This window comes from Antennarius striatus, chromosome 4 (assembly GCF_040054535.1).
Source record: "Antennarius striatus isolate MH-2024 chromosome 4, ASM4005453v1, whole genome shotgun sequence".
In the NCBI taxonomy this organism is placed as follows: domain Eukaryota; kingdom Metazoa; phylum Chordata; class Actinopteri; order Lophiiformes; family Antennariidae; genus Antennarius; species Antennarius striatus.
This window is the reverse complement of record NC_090779.1, coordinates 6,007,501-6,026,867: the sequence shown is the minus strand read 5'-3', so window position 1 is coordinate 6,026,867 and position 19,367 is coordinate 6,007,501. Positions and strand designations below refer to the sequence as shown.

At 38.0% G+C, this 19,367-nt stretch overlaps 2 protein-coding genes across 3 annotated transcripts in view; both read right to left on the bottom strand.

Moving 5' to 3' along the window:
- cetp (cholesteryl ester transfer protein, plasma) lies at positions 1–9,666 on the bottom strand. Of its 2 annotated transcripts, none has more exons than XM_068314232.1 (17): positions 8,991–9,666; positions 8,402–8,516; positions 8,117–8,248; positions 7,682–7,752; positions 7,080–7,167; positions 6,902–6,971; positions 6,706–6,766; positions 5,630–5,721; positions 5,282–5,381; positions 4,029–4,108; positions 3,735–3,785; positions 3,487–3,639; positions 2,721–2,788; positions 2,567–2,607; positions 2,190–2,264; positions 1,627–1,712; positions 1–1,539 (listed from the first exon to the last, which is right to left on the bottom strand). In XM_068314232.1, exons 1-17 carry the CDS (start codon positions 9,133–9,135, stop codon positions 1,462–1,464), a joined length of 1,506 nt encoding a protein of 501 aa, XP_068170333.1. In that variant the 5' UTR covers positions 9,136–9,666; the 3' UTR covers positions 1–1,461. The 2 variants fall into 2 exon arrangements, with proteins under 2 accessions (XP_068170333.1, XP_068170334.1); XM_068314233.1 differs by having other exon boundaries at positions 2,190–2,250; positions 2,565–2,607; positions 8,991–9,657.
- A 2,535-nt stretch (positions 9,667–12,201) lies between these two features.
- The window catches only part of herpud1 (homocysteine-inducible, endoplasmic reticulum stress-inducible, ubiquitin-like domain member 1), an 8,538-nt gene continuing 1,372 nt past the window's right edge, over positions 12,202–19,367 (bottom strand). The window contains exons 2-8 of the mRNA XM_068313173.1: positions 18,935–19,012; positions 18,116–18,193; positions 17,165–17,331; positions 16,493–16,603; positions 15,980–16,351; positions 14,327–14,453; positions 12,202–14,177 (exon numbers count right to left, since the gene is read on the bottom strand). Coding sequence (XP_068169274.1) covers positions 13,989–14,177; positions 14,327–14,453; positions 15,980–16,351; positions 16,493–16,603; positions 17,165–17,331; positions 18,116–18,193; positions 18,935–19,012 — 1,122 coding nt within the window. The 3' untranslated portion in view covers positions 12,202–13,988. The remainder of the gene's footprint in view (positions 14,178–14,326; positions 14,454–15,979; positions 16,352–16,492; positions 16,604–17,164; positions 17,332–18,115; positions 18,194–18,934; positions 19,013–19,367) is intronic.

Below are 19,367 nucleotides of genomic sequence, written 5' to 3'. Positions count from 1 at the left end.
TTGTGAAGTGGAACCAATTTTATTCAACATTTTATATTGTGTTTAGAAATAATAAACTGAAAAGTAGGACGCGCGAATGTGAGACCCAAATGACACACAGGGGCACTCTGTTTGTCATTGTTAGTCATTTAGGTCAACATTGGATCATTCAGGAGTCATCAGGGAACTTCTGGAGTCATTTAGCTGAGCTGAGAGAACAGTGGGCCAATACTTTTACAGTGATGCTTTTCATGCCAATTTTGATTTGACCCAATTTCTACAAGGTTAAAAACAGCTTCCAGTCAGAAACGTCTCACATTAAACGTTGGTAATTTGTGAACAGACGCTGGCTTTAACAATTGTTCTGGGGCCTAAGCAGTGTAGGATACTGTCTGATTTTAATTGTATCTATTGTCTAAACTAATTACATAGATTCAATTCACTGTAACAAATTAAATTTGTTGCGCGTGAACCAGCTTACAAAATTACTAATTATAGAACTTACTGAGAACTCCTAGAACCAATGATCATATCACAATTTCCTCCCAATACAGAACACATTTGTCCTTTGACTACATGTCACATAGATTTGTTGTGAACAGTACAAATATAAATACAGTATATAAATTATAAATATACATTGGATATTTTAAAAATTCTGATTTGATCTATTTTGAAATGGGATCCCAAATCAGAGTGATCTGATACTGAAGGTTCACTGAAGGTTCAGAATTCATGTAGCTACTCCATCCAGTCAAATGTGGAGAATCAGAGCAACGACAACTCAGAGATACAAGGATACAACATAGATCGTAATCCAGATCTGTGAGAATAATTCTTCTCATTATTATTTTTTTTCACAATTTTTTATGTATTTGCTACATCAGAAACAAAAAGAAGAAGAAGAAAAAACCTCTCCATCATTTCTGCCTCTGCCTTTGTAATCAAGCGTATTATACCAATGATATTTTCCTTTATTTTCTCACAGGTCTTCTCTCCACTTGGACATCTGTGGTTACCAGATTTCTGTGTTACTATCATAACCCCAATCATAATTCAAAGGGCCTAACCTACAATCAATGTTTAAAATGGAAACAGCTTTGTGATTAACGTAAATATTCTCTGCTCACCCACAAATACTGTTGATCTGACAATTAGGGAAACGCGTTCAGTAAAACGACCTACTGTACCTTGTGCTGTCTACACATATGCATTGGTAACTACACAGAGTGTGACATTCTAATATTTAACACGATAAGTTAAAAGCTACAAACGTTTTGTCATTTTCCACATCCTACCATACACATATTATGGCTAATCTCCAACCTTGACAATTATGATTTTACATTTTAATTACAAATTGAGAAATATTGTTTATTCATTTCCATTAACATTTTACAAATCATAAATTCAAATGGTAAAATTTCAACAGTTTCGGTCACTGAGACAAAATCTGGCACAAGAATTGTAAGCGTTGCCTGTTTATTGTAGAGTCTTCTTGAGGAATTCAACCAGAAGGTGATGAGGGAAACCGAAATCTAACTCGATCGACACGAAGCCCTGTGAGATGGAGAGGGAAAGAGAAAAGCAATGTGACCGAGAAGAAGAAGAGGCAGGGAACACAATGAAATAAAGCAGCACACTCACGTCTCGAGGAAGAATATCTGGGTTGAGTATGTCAAATAGGTTCGCTCCTTGTTTGTCCAACAGCCGGGTTAGCTCCACCTCCAGAACTGAAACAGACACCAGTGTTACACAAAACCTGGAACAAAACCTGGACTCAATACAGTCCATCCATCCATCCATCCATCCATCCATCCATCCAGCCAGCGACCATTCCGAGGACTAACAGGCATCAATATACTGTAATTTTAAAAAAAGTGCACGTCACTGTTGAAGCTGAGCTACTTAATTGTCTTATTTGCTTGAATATTCATTTATTTGTTTTTCTTTATTAGAGATCTAAAGTTTACATATTGTATATATTGCTTAATTGCATGTCTATACTTTATTACTGTTTTCTTATGTTACAAATGCACCTAGGGGGATAATCCTCATCTCAAATGAAATTCATTCGATTAATTAATTAATTTATTCATTATTTCATTCATTTATTAATTCATTCATTCATTCATTCATTCATCCATTCATTCATTCATTAGTATTACTGTTGTTGTTATTTTTAATATGTTTATATATTTTTTTCATACCAGACAGGACTTTGGGAATGCCGATCTTTTCCACGGCTTCTCTTATGAACTCCAGTTGTGTCTCATGCAGCAGCAGGAAGTGGACAGTTATTAATGATTACCAATGAAGGGGTATCTAACATTCCAAATATTAAATCATTACTATTTTTAACAATTTTAAAATACTGTAATTCAAGTTAATATTGCCAAAATAAAACTAAAGAAAATTATGTTTGTAGCTGGAAATCTTTTGAATTAATCATTTGTATTTCTTTTTTATATAGTTGACTTTTAAAAATGTAGCTTTTATTAATAGTAAAGCTTCATCTTTTTTATTTCCTGCAATTGAAAACTTGTCAGTGAGAAAAAAAATAAATATACAAACTAAAATCTCACCAACTGATTTCGTAATGGCAGCTCAGCTTTTTCTACAGAGATCCTAGAGAGGAAGGAGAATCCATATTATACATCCAGCTCAACACAAAGTGTGAATTGACCTCCACGTAATGCTGAAGACAGTCCATCTAATGAACATAACGTGGACGCTCTTACTGTGATGATATACCATGCAAGAACAGCTTCTTGTCAGCATAGGACGCAGTGACGGTCACAACCACAACCTAGACATTGAAAACAAACCAAGAATCGTTAGAGGCATAACAATACAGACAAACACGAGGCTGGAACCACAACACATGGGATGATGAACCAGGGCACATGCTAACTGATGTATCTGAGGTCACCAGGGATGTTTCATATATCGAACACCGTCACACAGGTAAACCAGCTCAATGCATTCCTAATACACTCCTCACATGGTCCACCACTTAGATTTTGCCCTTAGCTACTCTCCACCTTGGGGGAAGCTAATGTTTTACCTAAAGGACTTCGACCTTCTACGACTAGTGGTGACACTGCCAGGGACCTTTGAAATTGTTTCATCTCTCTGTCCCACCAACGATGCTGCCCTCCTTTTGGAAAAATGTCAGCATATTCCATTTCTCTAGCAAATGGGGAATGGGAGTCCCATCGGTGGACTTTGGACAGTCGGTATGGACATACCAGAGAAAGAACCTGATATGGTGGAGCTCTGACCATCAAAGATTTGTCCATGAGGTACGCCACTTCACAACCAGGAACCTTGGGTGTCTCATTCCTTGTGCTTTACTGGACCTGCTACCCCTACCTCTTGTACAGAATCACTCATCATCATCATCATCATCATTTGTAAACTGCTTGCATCACTACTTTTTAACTTTTTATTCCTAAGTTTTTTAACACATGGTGGAAAATATCTCCAAATAAAAAGGCAAAGTACCGTTTCAAAGAAGAGTATTGGTATGCTTTGACTCTCACAGTAGAGATTCCCAGAAGCCTTTGTCCAGACAGTTGTACCCGAGGTGGATGTATTTAGGTGAGGAACACTGGAACTCCACACTCTTAACTCTGGGGAACCTGATTCCAGCAGACACTGAACACACAAGCAAATGAAAAATAATAATATTACGTGACAAACATGTATATGTTTATATTTTGGGAGGTGCAGGATGAGCGTTTCCATGATACCTTTCTGATAAATTCAGGCGGAGCGCTGGATAATTTTTTCTTTAAAGGTTCCTGAAATCACAATGCCAGAATGACAATTAAATATTTTTAAATTAACCTTAAAGATCCATGTTCAAATGTTGTTTTCAGAGAAAAAGAAATAAAATGCATGAAGTTTTGTGGTTGCATAATCAAAAGATTATTAGTCAGGTTACTGTGATCTTTAAGCAGAAAGTGCCTTTAAAAACATTATAAACAACAGTTTGCATCCAATCTAGATACTATACAAGTAATGTGAGGCTGTAACATACTCACACTTAGTTCTGCTCCAGATATGTTTAGCTGGAAACGGCCATCATGGTGGGCAGCAGCAAGCATTGGGTTAAATAACTCATCTGGATTTAATGCAAATGACAGCTTTTAGCACAATGGAGTACCAACGCAATCCCAATGTTAAGCACCAGTGCAACTTTCACAATCCTCCATGTGGAAGAGCTGCTGCACTTTGACTGGTGCAGTGGAGAAAGTTGAAGTTATAGCTCAAAGAATTTATTATTATGGTCCTAGGGTATTGACTTGGACTGTTTTCTTTTTGATCTTGTTGCTGTTTTTGATCTCCTGTTATTTCTTGTCTTTTCTGTGGTCCTTGTTGCTTCTGTATATCATTTATTTTCACAGTTCCGATCATTCTCTTTCTCTTCACTGTTCATTGTCCATCTGTTCTCCACAGTTTTTCCTTTATGTGACCTCCTCCTTTAATTTTACGTTACGTTATTTCACCTAATAGCAGTAATCTTACAACACAGGAGTCATATACTGTTTAACCTATGCCATGGAAACACAACCTTAGGAATTACAGTAAGTAATTACAGATAATTGACGTCTCACAGTGATGAATTTTCTATGAATCCCATAAATTGTGACTTTCTACATCATAAAATATGGAATATTTGTGTATGTGGGCATTCTATTCTGTTATTATCAATTTATTAATTTATTCTTAGAATTATTATTTCCTTGAATAGGGTGTGTTGTCTGAAAATATAATGTTCTGTTATGCTGCTTATAACTAACTGAATTGCCCATTTGGGGGAGGAATAAAGTCTGTTCTATTCTATTCTATTCTATTCTATTCTATTCTATTCTATTCTATTCTATTCTATTCTATTCTATTCTATTCCATTCCATTCTATTCTATTCTATTCATTTTTGAATTGTAAGCATTATTGAAAAGAAAGATCAGTCCATATGATGATCCAGATCCATGTTAGAATAAAGTTAAATTCTTAGCCTATTGTTGACCTTATTTCATCATTAGACAATGTTTCAAAACCTGGATTTCAACTAATCGACCAGATTTATAGAATTGATTGTTTGATATATTTATGCACCTCATGTAAAAGGGTTGTATAAGTATTCAATAATAAACTTCAATAATGAAGATCAACAGCAGAATTGGAAAATCCCACACTGGGTACCATAGTGGTTTGCCTACTATGGTACCAAAATTAGTTTCTTTTCAAAAGAATGTTTTATCTCAAAAAGATAACATGATACAAAATACTGACCTGACAACCAAAAGTACAGCATCCTGTTTTCACTCAGCTGACTGGGGTGAAAAACAGATTTACTGATGACAGCAGTGGTATTTTTGTACCTGGTCAGCCCCTAGTACATGTTTGAAAAGGAAACATTGATTGATTAACAGAAAAAAATAATAATCCTGATTTGTACTGCAAATTTGCAGTACAAATGAGTTTTCATTTTTCATTTCATTTCATAATGAAATTAGGCGTGTTCATGTGCAAAATGAATGATTTTATCAGATAATCACATTCTATTTTATTAATGCTCTGTAGTGTCCCAACTCCATTATTGTGTCGCTTGTCCTGCCATTGTCTGTAGCTATTATTTACCTTGTGGTATGATTCTATGTAATTGGCGGTGATGACAGGGGGGGCAGTCAAGCCGATATCCACACTGATGTCTCCATCCGTCAGGAATTGCTCTGTGGACACAAACTAATGTTTAGAGGCATCCCAAATGAAATATGAACACCAACACATGTCAAACGACTATACTGTCTGTAGTGTGCCTATAGTGAAAATTGTTCTTCTGACCTACTTCACCAGCGGAAATGGTGGTGGCAGTGTACCGGTACAGTAATTACAGTTCATTAAGGCATGACAAATATGTACGGAAACAGTGAAGAAGAAAACAAATGAGATGATTTAAGCAAATGCTGGAAGAAGTACTCTGTGATCACATCCTCAGATGAGTATATCATCACATCTGGATTTACTAGATATATCATTGCAACCTTTTCTGCAGTTTGTTGCTAATGAAACTTTAGACATTAGTATGATGCATGAAAGAAAGATAAATACTATATAATATATAATATAACCTTTATTTTACCAGGTAAGATCAATTCAGAACAACTTCATGTTTACTGTACATTGATGACCTGACAAGAGGCCCCAGCAGAAGAAAAAAAAAATGTAACCAAAGACAAAACAAAACAAAACAAAACAAAAAAAAATCAGATAAGGAGAAACAGTTCACATCAATCATGCTAAGCTATATGGAGTTAGAGCAGAAGGCGAGTCGACACGTAGACCAGTCAGCTGTTGTATACATGTTAAGTGTTTTACTGTACTTTCTTTTTAAACATGAGGGATGGAAGAAGTGAATGAACAAGGGAGTCTTGAAGGGATTTCCAGTTATTTGCTGCAGCAAAACAAAAGAAATGCTGGCGAAGGACAGTGCAAACCTTTGGAACAGGGTAATGAAATTATTAGTGCTTAGGTGGTGAATACATACTATTGGAAAGGTTTAAGAGTTTAGAGAGGTACTGAGGTGTTTTCCCTAGAGAAATACAAACCAAGCCTCTGTTTTGTTTATTGTATATAGACACACACACACACACACACATGCATATATACTTATACATACAGTATATACACACATACTGAGTCTTTCACATACACACCTGCTGTGTCTTGTATGAAATCAGCCAATATATTTGCCACCTTGTTTATCTCTTTACAAATCTGCATTTGAAAACAGAATCAACAGACATTGACTTGTTGTTATTCATAACTTTTTTTTTTTTTTGGGTTAACATGTACTCTCAATGACAAACTGAAAAGTGATGAGTTACAGATGACCCCCCCCCCCGTCCCTACCTGTGCTTTTACTGCCATTTTGACAGTGAAGGTGATAAAATCTGTGAAGACCTTTTTGAGCCAGTTTGGTCTGTCCCGAAACAGAAAACATATTTCTTCAAGGTTACAGTACTTTCAAAGGGCAAATACTTCTACCATTGCACTGCTGAGTCTATAAGGGCAGTGAACTGCAACTTACTCTTTGTCACCTTGCAAATGCAGATGAAGCTCGTGAAAATTCAGATAACAATCGGATGTGTCTGCCGCTACCTTTCCTGCTCCACAGTCTGATAGGAGACAGACATAACAAAGAACATGTACTTGGGGCTACAAGATAAGAGTTAATCTCGTGTTATCTCTTCATATCACACAGTGCTGGAAGTGAAACAAAGGAGGTTCCAGTTGACTAAACCGTTAGATACTTCCACATGGGATGTTACGTCACAGAGCACAAACGTAATGTGCATAAGCACGATGATAATAGACAGATAAACCTGTTTCCTGACTGCTTTTAACCGATACACCGTGATAGTAAGACTAATGCAGACGCAACACAGTCAAGGATAAGGACACATGATTCATATGAGAATTAAATGGAATAAACCATGTCAATTGTCTTTAATTCAAACTACAATTTGTGAGAAAGTAGCAGCCCCTTTGTGTTAATATCATTAAGATCGATGTGGTTTTGTTTCATATTTTTCCAGAGGCACAGTTGTATTCTATTTAAGTTAGGATGAGAAATGTTTGTAAAAATCAGATGTGCAGGTTTACTGACAGAAAGTACAGTAAGGTACTTACAAAGTTTGGGGTTGATTCCGAGATCAACATTGGAGGAAATTTCAAAGTTGACTGAATCTGAAATGTTGACACTGATTGAAAAAAAAAGAGAAAAAGAAAGACAAATATGAATAACTCATCTAATATCTGTATTTGGAAAACATTTTTTGTACATTGCAATAGATTCCATGACTGTGAGCGTAAATAAGTTAAACTTAAGCTCTAGGGCCATCCTGCATGTTACAATGTTTCCGTGCCGTTCAATGAAGTTTACAGGAGGAACCTCTATAGAGGTACGATTAAACAAGACTGATGTGAAATTTTGTGTGTGCGTGTGTGTGTGTGTCTGTATGTGTGTGTCTGTGTGTGTGTGTTGTGTTTTGTTCTTATCTATTTTCTGTCATTAAGGTTGTTTTTGAGTGAATAAGTTCATATAAACACGAAACTCCGACTCACACCCAGTTGCTATATTCATACTGGACGGTCCCTTTGAAGACCACAGACACGTTACTTATCTCCATGGCGATGCCTTTTCCTGGATGAAGATCAAATTCACTCCGACCAATGGACAGGCTTTGAATTTCCAAGCTGCTCAACAGAGAGGGATTTCATGATTTTATAGACCTTGTTTTCTCCACCTATGCAGGTGTGCATTATGCGTGAGTGTGTGTGTGTGTGTGTGTGTGTGTGTGTGTGTGTGTGTGTGTGTGTGTGTGTGTATGTGTGTGTGTTTCCTCATACTTATCCAGGTCATATTTGATGCTGCCTATAAACATTATGGATTTCTCTCCCTTCACGCGTGGGTATCGTGCATGTTGGAATGCGGCTTCAATCACTTTAGTGGTTTTTTCATTCACTGCCAACAGACAGACGTTTAAACACAGGTACATAACAGTCAGGTGAGGAAACATTAACTACACAGCAGTGGCGTTTCCATGGATACAGAGTGTCTAAAAGCCACTGTAAAAATACACAATCAAGGTTCTCAACTGGAAAAAACATTCAACAATTATAAAAGCATACAAGAGGACCTTGAATTGGCAAACTGCTCTGTCTCAGTTTGATACTATATCAATAGTTTTGATATACTATCAAACTGTACTGATTCAATACTATACTTGATAGTATACTATACTACACTGCTACATAACATTTTCTTCCCTTCAAATCCAACAACCAGTGCTGTTTGGAAGGTCGACTTCTAGTGCTGTGAAAAGGAAAGCCCCACCTCAACAATGACCTCCTAGAAGAGCGACTGTGTTGTGGTTCTTTAAAGATCTCTGACTATTCAAATTTAATTGGGTATCAAAAATCTCAAACTGCCACTCACACACAACAGCTGCGGGGTAGGTGAGACGGCACACAGCGCCGCTCAATCTGTAGGCCAAAGCCGGATCCTGTAGGCAGGCGTAGGAAGCTCCAAACCCCCAGAGAGTCAGCAGGAGCAGCAGCTCTGAGAAAACAGCGTGAGACATGTTTGTACGTGGATTCTTCTCCTTTTGACAGTCCGTTGATCCTTTGGACGCTGTGGGATGGTTTGCAGTTCACTTGTATGTTCGAAAGTTCACGTTTCCCTCTGGTGCAACCAAAAAATGCAGCATGGAGTGTGGTTATACACTGATCAGCAGAGTCCTGAATTCTCCCCTCCTCTTTGTTTTCAGTCTCATCTCAGCTCCAGAGTGTTTAAAGTCCTCTTTTGTGCCCCTGTTTGCCCTAAATTCCTTAAAGATGTGGCCGATCCGCTTTCATACACATTAAATAATGCAAAACTCAGCCAAAGATTTTCTTTGGTTCTTGCTAAAAGAATTCTTTACTCCCATCCAGCCTTCCACTAACTGAGTTCGTTCCACTGGCAGAGAGGCTTCCTGCACTGCAGATATCTGCTGGAATCCTTGTCCTTTATCCAATCGGTGAGTGATGCTTGGTGGAAGGACAAACACTGACTCAGATTTACCCTCTTAAACTGGTCAAAGTACAACCTTGTATCATACAAAGCCTCAGGTAAAATAAAGCAATTTATTTCAATACATCTTTGCATTAACGATAAGAAGAAATCACAGCACTGAGCAGACACTTCATTTAGAAATATGTCAGCGTTTTAGCCTTCAGGCTTTATGTTTTATGAAAATATAAAAATGTGCCATTATCACAACTTATTCAGAGATTTTTTTACTCAAAAGTACTAAAATTTGGCATTCAAACCAATCAGAAATATACAAATAACGTGATGTCACTATCTGGCAACACGTCAACATCACTGTCTTTCTCATATGCTGGGTTATTGCTGCTTATTCATGATTTTGAAAGTGATCTTTCTTTACATGGGTGTATTTTTTTCTTTCATGTCAGAAATAATTATTCTGCACACCCTGTTTGATCGTTGGCACGGTGCGGGGTCTGGGCAGACCTCAGATGTGTGGGAACCCCACTGCCATCCCCATCATCTCCGACACACACACACACACACAAACACACACACAAATAAATACAGTATGGTGCTGTGATTGTTGTAGTTTTTGTCCATGTTATTTTCTTACTATTGCTTTCGCTGTTGTTGTTTTTTTCTAACTTTTTTTTATATCGCTTATGTCTCTATCTCTATATCTTTATGAGAGGAATTTTTGGACAACTGTGGTTTCATTTTTCTTAAAATATTTTGCGATTTAAAAGGCTTATGTCTAAGGTCCTCACATGTCTTGTGTAACTAAATATTAGCTTTAGCTGAACTTTAGACGTAATTCCTACTCAAAGTGACGACTGCTGTTTCCATCCTCCCTGACATATCCTCAGTCTAAACCTGGCCCTCATGAACAGCAATAACATTGTCTTGTCTCTATATAAATATAGATGAAACTACATTATTATAAAGACTCATGTTTCTTTTAAAAAGCAACTACTGTATAAGGGTATAACTTATTGGTATAAGGTATAAAGTATATGATCCCTACAGACATCTAAGACTTTTTTTTAACCTAAGGTATGTTGGATATGTTTAAAAAAAAAAAAAAAGATTACAAAAACAATGGATTTTCATCAAACTCGGTGGGAGGATTGGGAGGGTAAAAAGAACCCATTGGATTTGGTAATAGTTCTGGATGAAGTGGTGGATCTGAGGCTGTGCTTTATTTTTGATGGCATCTAATGTTTTACAGTTGAACAACTGATTGTGATGGAACAAGAGAAGCTCGGTGTCATCAGCCGGCACTGAAGTGAGAATGGTGAGCAAAGGAAGGGAGGAGAAAGGAGGTTGAATGCTGGCTCAGGTTTCTTCGCAAACAGCCAATGTTGGCAAAAAGGACTATTTCATTCAGGAAGAGGTCATGGTGGGAGGGTAAGTTTGTAAAGCCCTCTGCAAAGCGGGAGGTGATAGCTGGCAAAACCCAAGCAGGGACACATCTTCCACTCAGACATCGCTTCAATGTTTGTGGGGTCTGTGGAGACTCTCCTACTGGAGGTGGCATTTCCCAAGTAGCCAACCTCTTGTTGGAACAATGAGCACTTTTCAAGCTTTGCTTTCAGAAATTTCTTTTGGAGCTAGTAAAGAACCAATTGTAGCCACTGCAGGAGTGGTCCAGGATGGAAAGACTGAGCCCCAAACATCCTCTGCATCAGCTGCTGGATGGTTCTTCGGGCGTTACACAAATTGAAATCAACTCGACTGTCTAGTAAACAGAAACTTTTCCACCAGCTTCTGGGACCTTATTGGAGGAAAGAAAAGAAAGAGGGAAGTGGTTACAAACAAACACTTACAGGAGGGTATGAGGAAGAAAAGTGGATGTGAACAGTGTAAAAATAATGTATGTGTAACCGCTTTTTAAGTCTGCCATAAGGAAAAATTCCAAGAATTGTTTTCAGATATAATTTTTGATTAAATTTGACCTGTGTCATAAATATTTTGAAGACTGGCTACAAATATAAGGCAAAACACAAGAAAATATATTGAGTCTTTCAGTATGAAAAAACATTATTTTGTTAAATTTTATGTTGAAAAAATGTTTTATGTGAAGCAAAATATATTTGGAGGTTGGCTGCAAAAATTTTTAAGTTACTTTGAATGATTATTGCTTTTATGACAGTTTTTCTGCATGCTTGTTTTTTTAAGCAGCCATACATGGGGCATGGGTGTATAACAGCATAGGTGTGCCAGGGAGGAAACAGTTAAGTCGTGTTCTGGTCTTAACTATATAAATAAGGAAGTACGAGAAGATACTTGGAAGACTTAAACACACAAACGGATTGAACACTCACAAACATGCAGGTAAGTAGAGGAGTGGGAGTGATGGCGTTCATGGGGACGGATCCGGTTATTGAAGGTTACATAATGTTGATATGTGGACCAAACTTTTTGCTTTGGGAGTTGAGCCAACAAACTGGCGAGTGTACTCGAGGTCTAAATGTTAATTATTCTCTAGTCCATGTGTGCCCTGTGACAACATGACCTTAAATAGGTTCATTCCACAAATCTGTAGTTGCACTTTGGGGTAAAAGGCAGCATTAACAAACAATATCTGCAACAAATCAACACAATGACAAACAACAGATTAAAGTTAACAATATTTATGCATCCATTTCTTACATTTACAATTAACTGTCACAGAAAGCAACATGAGCGCAGGATAAACAAAGAAGTGCTAACTTTACAGAAGGGCAATAATGTAAATAAAATCGAAGAATAAAATTACCCTCTTGACACAGGCGTTGTAACACCCAACCTTTTGTGACATTAAAGATTTTAAACCAACTTCTATTTACTCCTTATACATTAACAAAACATGCATCACTTGCGATGTTCATGTTGAGGTTCATGTGCAAAATCGATTACTTTGGAAATGGTGAAATTGCCAATGACTTCATAACTAAAATGTTTTTATCATGAATGCATCAGACCTGTGAATGTTATAATAACAAATGAAAATCTTTTTAGTTTATATTATTGAAAAGTTACATGAAGTCAAACATGACAATAAAATAATAAAATGGTGCTTTGTGAGCTAAGACGACACAATATGGAGGGTAGATACAAGCCGCAGCTACAAAAGTATCAACAAAAGTAAATCAGCTCAGCGTCAATTCACTATTATATATTTCTAGTTATGTTTGCCATAGATTAAACAGCACTGACCTGGTTTTTACCCCTATTACTTTGGCTTCTAACTTAAAATAAATTTAAACTCTGTAAAAAAAACTCTGACCTCTGAATCAATGCACCATATGTGAACACATCTGCATATTAGACATGTGGTAAAGTGCTGTGTGTACATTAACAGGTTAAATGCTAGCACGATTATCTTACAGAAAACACACTTAATGATTTGATAAATACAACAAATCTAATATCAAACCAGAACTCCGTATTTGGTGAAGACAGCCGTCACTGATTGTCAATAGAAAAACCCACCCAGAAAAAAAGTCTAACCAGAATCTGAATTTTGATGACTTTTTCTCATGTGTTCTAATGTGAGCTTTAATACCTGAACCGTAAGTTCAAATATTCCAGCATTCAAGCTCAATGTTCATCCCCGTTGTAGAGGAGCAAGAAAAAAACAAGTTTGAAACTTGACATTTTGTACAAATTTCGCAAATATTAAGAACTAAATTTCAGAAAATTGTGTATAGGTTAGATTACTCTAAGAACACAGAATGCTAAATATTTGAATTTTTATATTCTATTAACATTCTTTTCTAATATTTTATACATTTTTCAAACATGTACACATGTAAGTCCTTTTGGAAAACTACTGTCATCAAACCGAAGCTTCATGAAGACACATGTAGTTTTCCAAAAACACATTTACATATTGTATGAGTACTGACTTATGCTGATGACCAATTTTACTCCGACTGACCGCAGCTCATCAAACCTCAGATTCTAGAACTGGGAAATGTTCTTCATTTGGAAAACTCACCAGCTGATCTGGAAGCACATGACCCTCCAGACTGGAGGAGTGAAGGTAAAAAAATGAGTCAGGTTGAAGGTTTGCTTTTGAATCCTCTGCTGCCACCTACTGTTGGTTCAGGTAGTTGCACTTGTCTTCGACGGCCGTCTGATGTCGCTAAAAACCGACAATCAGCGAGACACTTTACACCGGTAAGAACTTTCATGACTCATGTCCTTTGCTTGCAGATGACACATTTGGAATCTCTAGAGCCTGGCACTATTTTGCTGGTGTTTTCATCTGAAAGTTCCAGTCGTTCTATTAACACAATGTCTTTAACAATGTTTTTACTCTCTCTCGAGTTGACAACTTCCTTCCATCTGCTTCTCAAGCCACAAGCTCATAGATTGGAACAAATAAATAATTCTTTTGTCTCTAACTATCTTAGGTGGTCAGTTGGCCACACCCTGAGGAATCTCAGGTATGAGGGAGGAAAAGAAAGTTTTGAAGAAAACCCAGGCTGTCCACATGACCGACACCCGGTGAGGAGGTACTAAAACTGCTGTCATTGGTTCCTGTGCATCTGACTCATCTGCTGCTCCAACAGGTTCTTGTCTTTGTCCCACAGGGAGCTCATCATCCTGAAGACACATGAAACAAACTCAGGTAAAGACAATAAAAACTGAAATTGCTAAAATATACCATATAGCAGTACACACACAAACACATACGTATGAACAACTTGGTACACTCAAGATGAATGAATCACAGAAACATGATGTTTCCTTACTGGAAGTGCTTCCCTGTTCTCATTCCTGTTCTCATTCTGCTGGTTGTGCTGGACCTCAGGGGGCTCCAGGTGGTTGGGTACTCGGGCCTCAACTCTTCTTCTGAATGGAAACCAACCAGCAGTTTGTCTGTAGAACACAAGAAAAATAGATATTTTACATAAAAAAAAAAAGGTTTCTGTGTCATGTCAGCTGTAAGGGACTTTCATTTAACCTATGTAGAAAACTATTTCACTCTGTGACTTCTGTATGACTGCATTTAACTAAACATCATTTATAGGAATATTTAGTTTCTTCAATTAAACTGATTGACTACACTTAATTTTTCTGTGATTAAATGTTATTTTGCATTACAAAAAAATTCTCAATTGTTGCGATGCTTGAATAGTTTGAACATAGAACAGTTTGCTGTTCTCCACATTCCTCTTTATGTACACTGTCCTTCAACATTATCTGCTGCCACCAGGTGTTTGGTGTTTGAAGGACAATCTGTATCCTCCTGACAGAGTGATTGATTGATGAGAACAGAGGGTGAGAGCCGACCGAAATGAAGGTGAGGGATCAACACAGATGACTGCAGTTTAGGACTAAACATTAACCGTCCACCTGCTGCGGAAGATTAATCGTTCCTCAAACACAGATGGCCGTGTGTGAGGAGTAGGGTGTGTTCACCAGGCATACAGCGTCACCGTTTCATCTCTAAACCATGTCTTGAATCTTGTCTTGGTTATTTTTAAATATTGTTCTACCTCAAGAGGAAAATAACAATTACAATTCTGACTTTCCATTCTCCCGACAAATATTTTTAATCTACAGTGCATCCAATACATATTCACAGCACTTTCAAATTCTGCTACAGCTCAAATCCAAAAAGTATTCATTTAAATTAATTGTTCCCCTAAAACTTCCGAATTTTATACTTTTATTTAATTAAAAAGAAAAAAAAAAGTATGAAAACATTTTGCGCATGCCCATCTACCTGGCCAGCAGTGGTATAGTCCACAGGGACTTGGCTTGGTAACAGGAAGGTGGAATATAGAGTGTGGACTGGTAGCCTCAGGTGTCAGTTCACCTCCTGGGCACTGTTGACGTGCCACTGAGCAAGGCACTTTATCCCCAACTGCTCTGATCAGTTGTAGGAACAACTTAAGGATGGCCATTGGAGACAGAAAGCACCTCAGCTCAGTTTTAAACATTATAGCAAAGGCTGTGAATATTTATGTACATGTGATTTAAAAAAAAAAAAAATCTTACATTGTGATTATGGAGATACTGTGTGTAGAATTTTGAGGAAAACAATAATTTAATCTATTTTAGAAAAGGCCTGTGACATGAAATGGTGAAAAAACAACGTGCTGTGAATACTTTCAGGATGTGCCGGAATTCCTAGCCAAGGCCTGAATAGAGAAATGTGTGGATTCGTTCGGAAGGATTACACAACAGCTTGAGACTGGAACATACTGTGTAAAGGAACAACATGGCCCCAACTGATAACAGTCCTCACGTGGAATAATCCGACCCGTTATCACTATCACTCCTGAACTACAACTTACCAAGTAAACACATTTTATTATCACTACATTGAAGCCTTGCAGGCAAGTTTGATGATTGTAGTGGTCAAAGACTAAATACATAAAACAATACAATGAACTTACAGATACAAGATGAGGAGGGTGCTCATCACCAGAAGGAAGCGACTCAGGTTAGAGTTGAAGTACATGATCATGAGGAGAACGCCCAGTCGTGTGGCAGAATATAGCCTGTCCAACCAATCACGCTCAACATCCTCTTCATCCGCCATCACAGGCCCACCCTGCGCATTCAGTCGCAGGTTCTGGTTTGCCTCGCCGGGATTGATAAAAGCGGCATCTTGGCCTGGGTTGGGATTTGCTGGCAGGTTGTTGATTGGGTTCTGATTGGCTAAAGGTGCTGGGACAGGTACTTGGGGGGCAGGAACTGGTGGATACTGGCCAATGGTCGTTGCGGGTGGAGACGGGACGCTGCCTGCTGCCGCTAGCGCTGCCTGACTGGTTACGGAAAGTGAAAGAAACATTAAGGGGATTAGAAACGAGCTGGACAAAAATCCCTCACGGCCATGTGAGACAGCAAGAACACTTTGGGCAGAAGGAAGAGTTCACACTAACAAAGATTAATTGTGAATAACTCACTATTGCATGTAGTACTGTCTGGCATAGACTTGTTGTAGCCACATTAGCTGCTGAGGGCTGTACAGGGAGTAGGTGGGAAAGGCTGGTGGGGTCATCTGTGCTGCTCCAGGCCTGCAGAGAAACACAGCAGCCTGCTCATATCTGTTCAACATTATAGAATCGATCGAGTAACACCAGTTTATGATACAACCAACGTGGAAACAATCATATCAATCTACAATTTCTTCAAGGCATGTTCTCAGTTGTGAAGCAAAGATGTACAAAAACAAACCGCACCCTTTTTTCACCTCCCTGAGGTGTTTGGTTGAGTGAGTCCAGAACAGATGATAGTTTATAACAACATGAATCTGTTTGACTCTTCTGTCACAAAGAGGAGTGAAAATGATAAAAAGGTCTTCATCCGTTTATGTAGCCTCTGAAGTGTGCATTATTGTTGACTGGACCCTTCATCCAGTTACATTTTCAGACCGATAGGGTGATTGTGATACAGAGAAGCAACACAATACTGGCTCTACTGAAGTTCTCAGCAATAAAATTGACAATTTTCTGACTAGTTGTCTTTGGAAAAAAAATGTTTACCATGACCATAATTAAAATGCTGAAATTTGACACCTGGTGAAGTCAGTGTGACAAAATTACATGTACAAATTAGCATATCTAATTATTGCTTACATGGTAGCACCAGTCCATGAAGGTGTTTGTGGTGAAGACACTGAGGTATGTGTTTGAGGTGCACTAGCAGCTGAAGAGGTCTGCCTCCTCTGCCTCAGCTCTGGACTATTGGGATCCTGGACTGTAGAAGAGGAGCTGGCAGGACGTGGCTGTTCCATCTCTGCGGTCTGCAAAGAAGAGTATGAAATTGTTTAAAATTTGAGCTGAGTTCTGTAATATAGGATGACTGGAGAGTTCGCGTTATGAGCTGAGGCAGAGCAGGACTGTTCAAACCAAAGCATGTCTCAAGTTTTCTTTTTGACATCAAACTAGAGTTATGTTCTAAGTGACAAGGGATTAAAGTCTACTAATTCTATTCCATGGAGGGTGGTTATGAAAAAGGCGACAATCTCCAAACTTAACCTGCTGCTTATGTATTGGAGGACTGAGGTGAACGTCCCACAGAAAAGGTGGAAGTTGCTATCTCGAAATGTGTTTAAACCAAATTTGGAACCAAGTGTAGACTATAGCTAAGGATGATGAATGTAAAACTAGACCAGCATGGAAACTAACTGAAACAAAATGCTTTGCATACATGGCCAACCATCTAAAAATAAAAGCACAGAACATTCAGGTCACAATTTCATTTTATCTCTCAGGATACATGTAAAGAAAGGAATGTTTTAAAACATGAAAATTTGTGATTTGAAAGATTATCAACATTTTTGGAGTTCTAAGGAAGGTCCACTCTAAATTACCGAGAAATAAAACCCCCATTTGAATTTGCCCAAGAAGAAGACGGAAAGAATAATTTACCGTAAACTGTGGTAAAATGAGTCTTTTGTGTCTCCTTAAAACATCTGCATGAATACAGAAGGTAAACACAGAAGCTCCAACTTGAAAAGGTGTTTCCTGAAACACTATCTAAATTGTGAGGATAGTGAAATCTGAGTAAACATCATTGTTTCTCACCTCAGGTCTAGTTCCCAGTTGCTCTTTGGGCTGATTCCTGAAGGCACAGACCAGGTGCACTGTGGGAATAGAATCTGCCTGGAAAATGGAAGATAAATGCCTGATTAGGAAAACTGAAGGGTTTATCATACTGAGAAATTCAAACTTAAGTCATGCAGAAAACGGAATTAAACAGGCAGTAGTAGCAAGTAAAGGAATCAGTCCGGAACAAAACTATGGCTTTATAAAACTGTTCCAACTACAAAGACTGGAAAGGCAGAATTCTTGGTATTTCCCACGACAGGAAATCAACAAGGCTGAAAATTTGCCACAGCTTTTTTCTGCCCTTGTTGGTGTGTTAGTGTATTTTCCTTCAAATGTATTTTCCTTTTCAAATTGGGAAAAATATCCTTAGTGAAAAGAACATAGCCCCATAACAAAGGGAGGGATCAGTGTACTTCACTCAACCACAGATCCTCCTATTGTTCGCAGTTTATCTCAGTGGGCTGACTGGGTTCCACTCTCTGAGCTGCTAAATGACGGGCTGGAGTCTCGCTGTCACACATTATACCGAGACGGTCTGATGAAGAACAACAACCCTTTTGCAGGCAATCTAGTCTTTAATCTATCAGACAGGTGGCTGAGAGAAAAGTACCACTCTCTCTGGTTTGGCACCGGTACGGACAGCAGCATAAAAGCATAAGTAGATTGACAGAAACAAGACATTGACACATACAGTAGGTCAGACTTGCCCTGAGGTTCCATGTCATTGTATTTCAACCAAATGCAAGAATGTCCAATTGTAAATACATGCAAACACACACAAATCCTCTCACACACCTGCCTGAAGACATCTTTTATGTGCAAATGGTCAGGCAAAAGTTTCCCAGCATAGATCAGCCTCTGGTCACACACCGCCTGCAGAAAAACATTTACTTAAAACTTTTGGGACAAAGAAATCATTGGTGTTTTTGCTTTTCATGGCTGATGATTCTGCAAGTGACTAAAAACATTGGATTTTTTTAACCATAAAACCACATGATGTAACAGAAAATATACAAAAGTATATAAGTGCATGAATAATTACTCTACCAGCAATGTAATGTTAAGACATCAAACAATATGTGAAAAAGAAGCTTAAGATGAACAAATATCTATTGCAATGGTAACATTTTAGAGGATCACTTGTTCTGTGGCAGCTAAGCCGATAAAAAACGTAAAACCACAGATTTACACCACTTGAACACATTAATAATACTGATCACACAGTTTA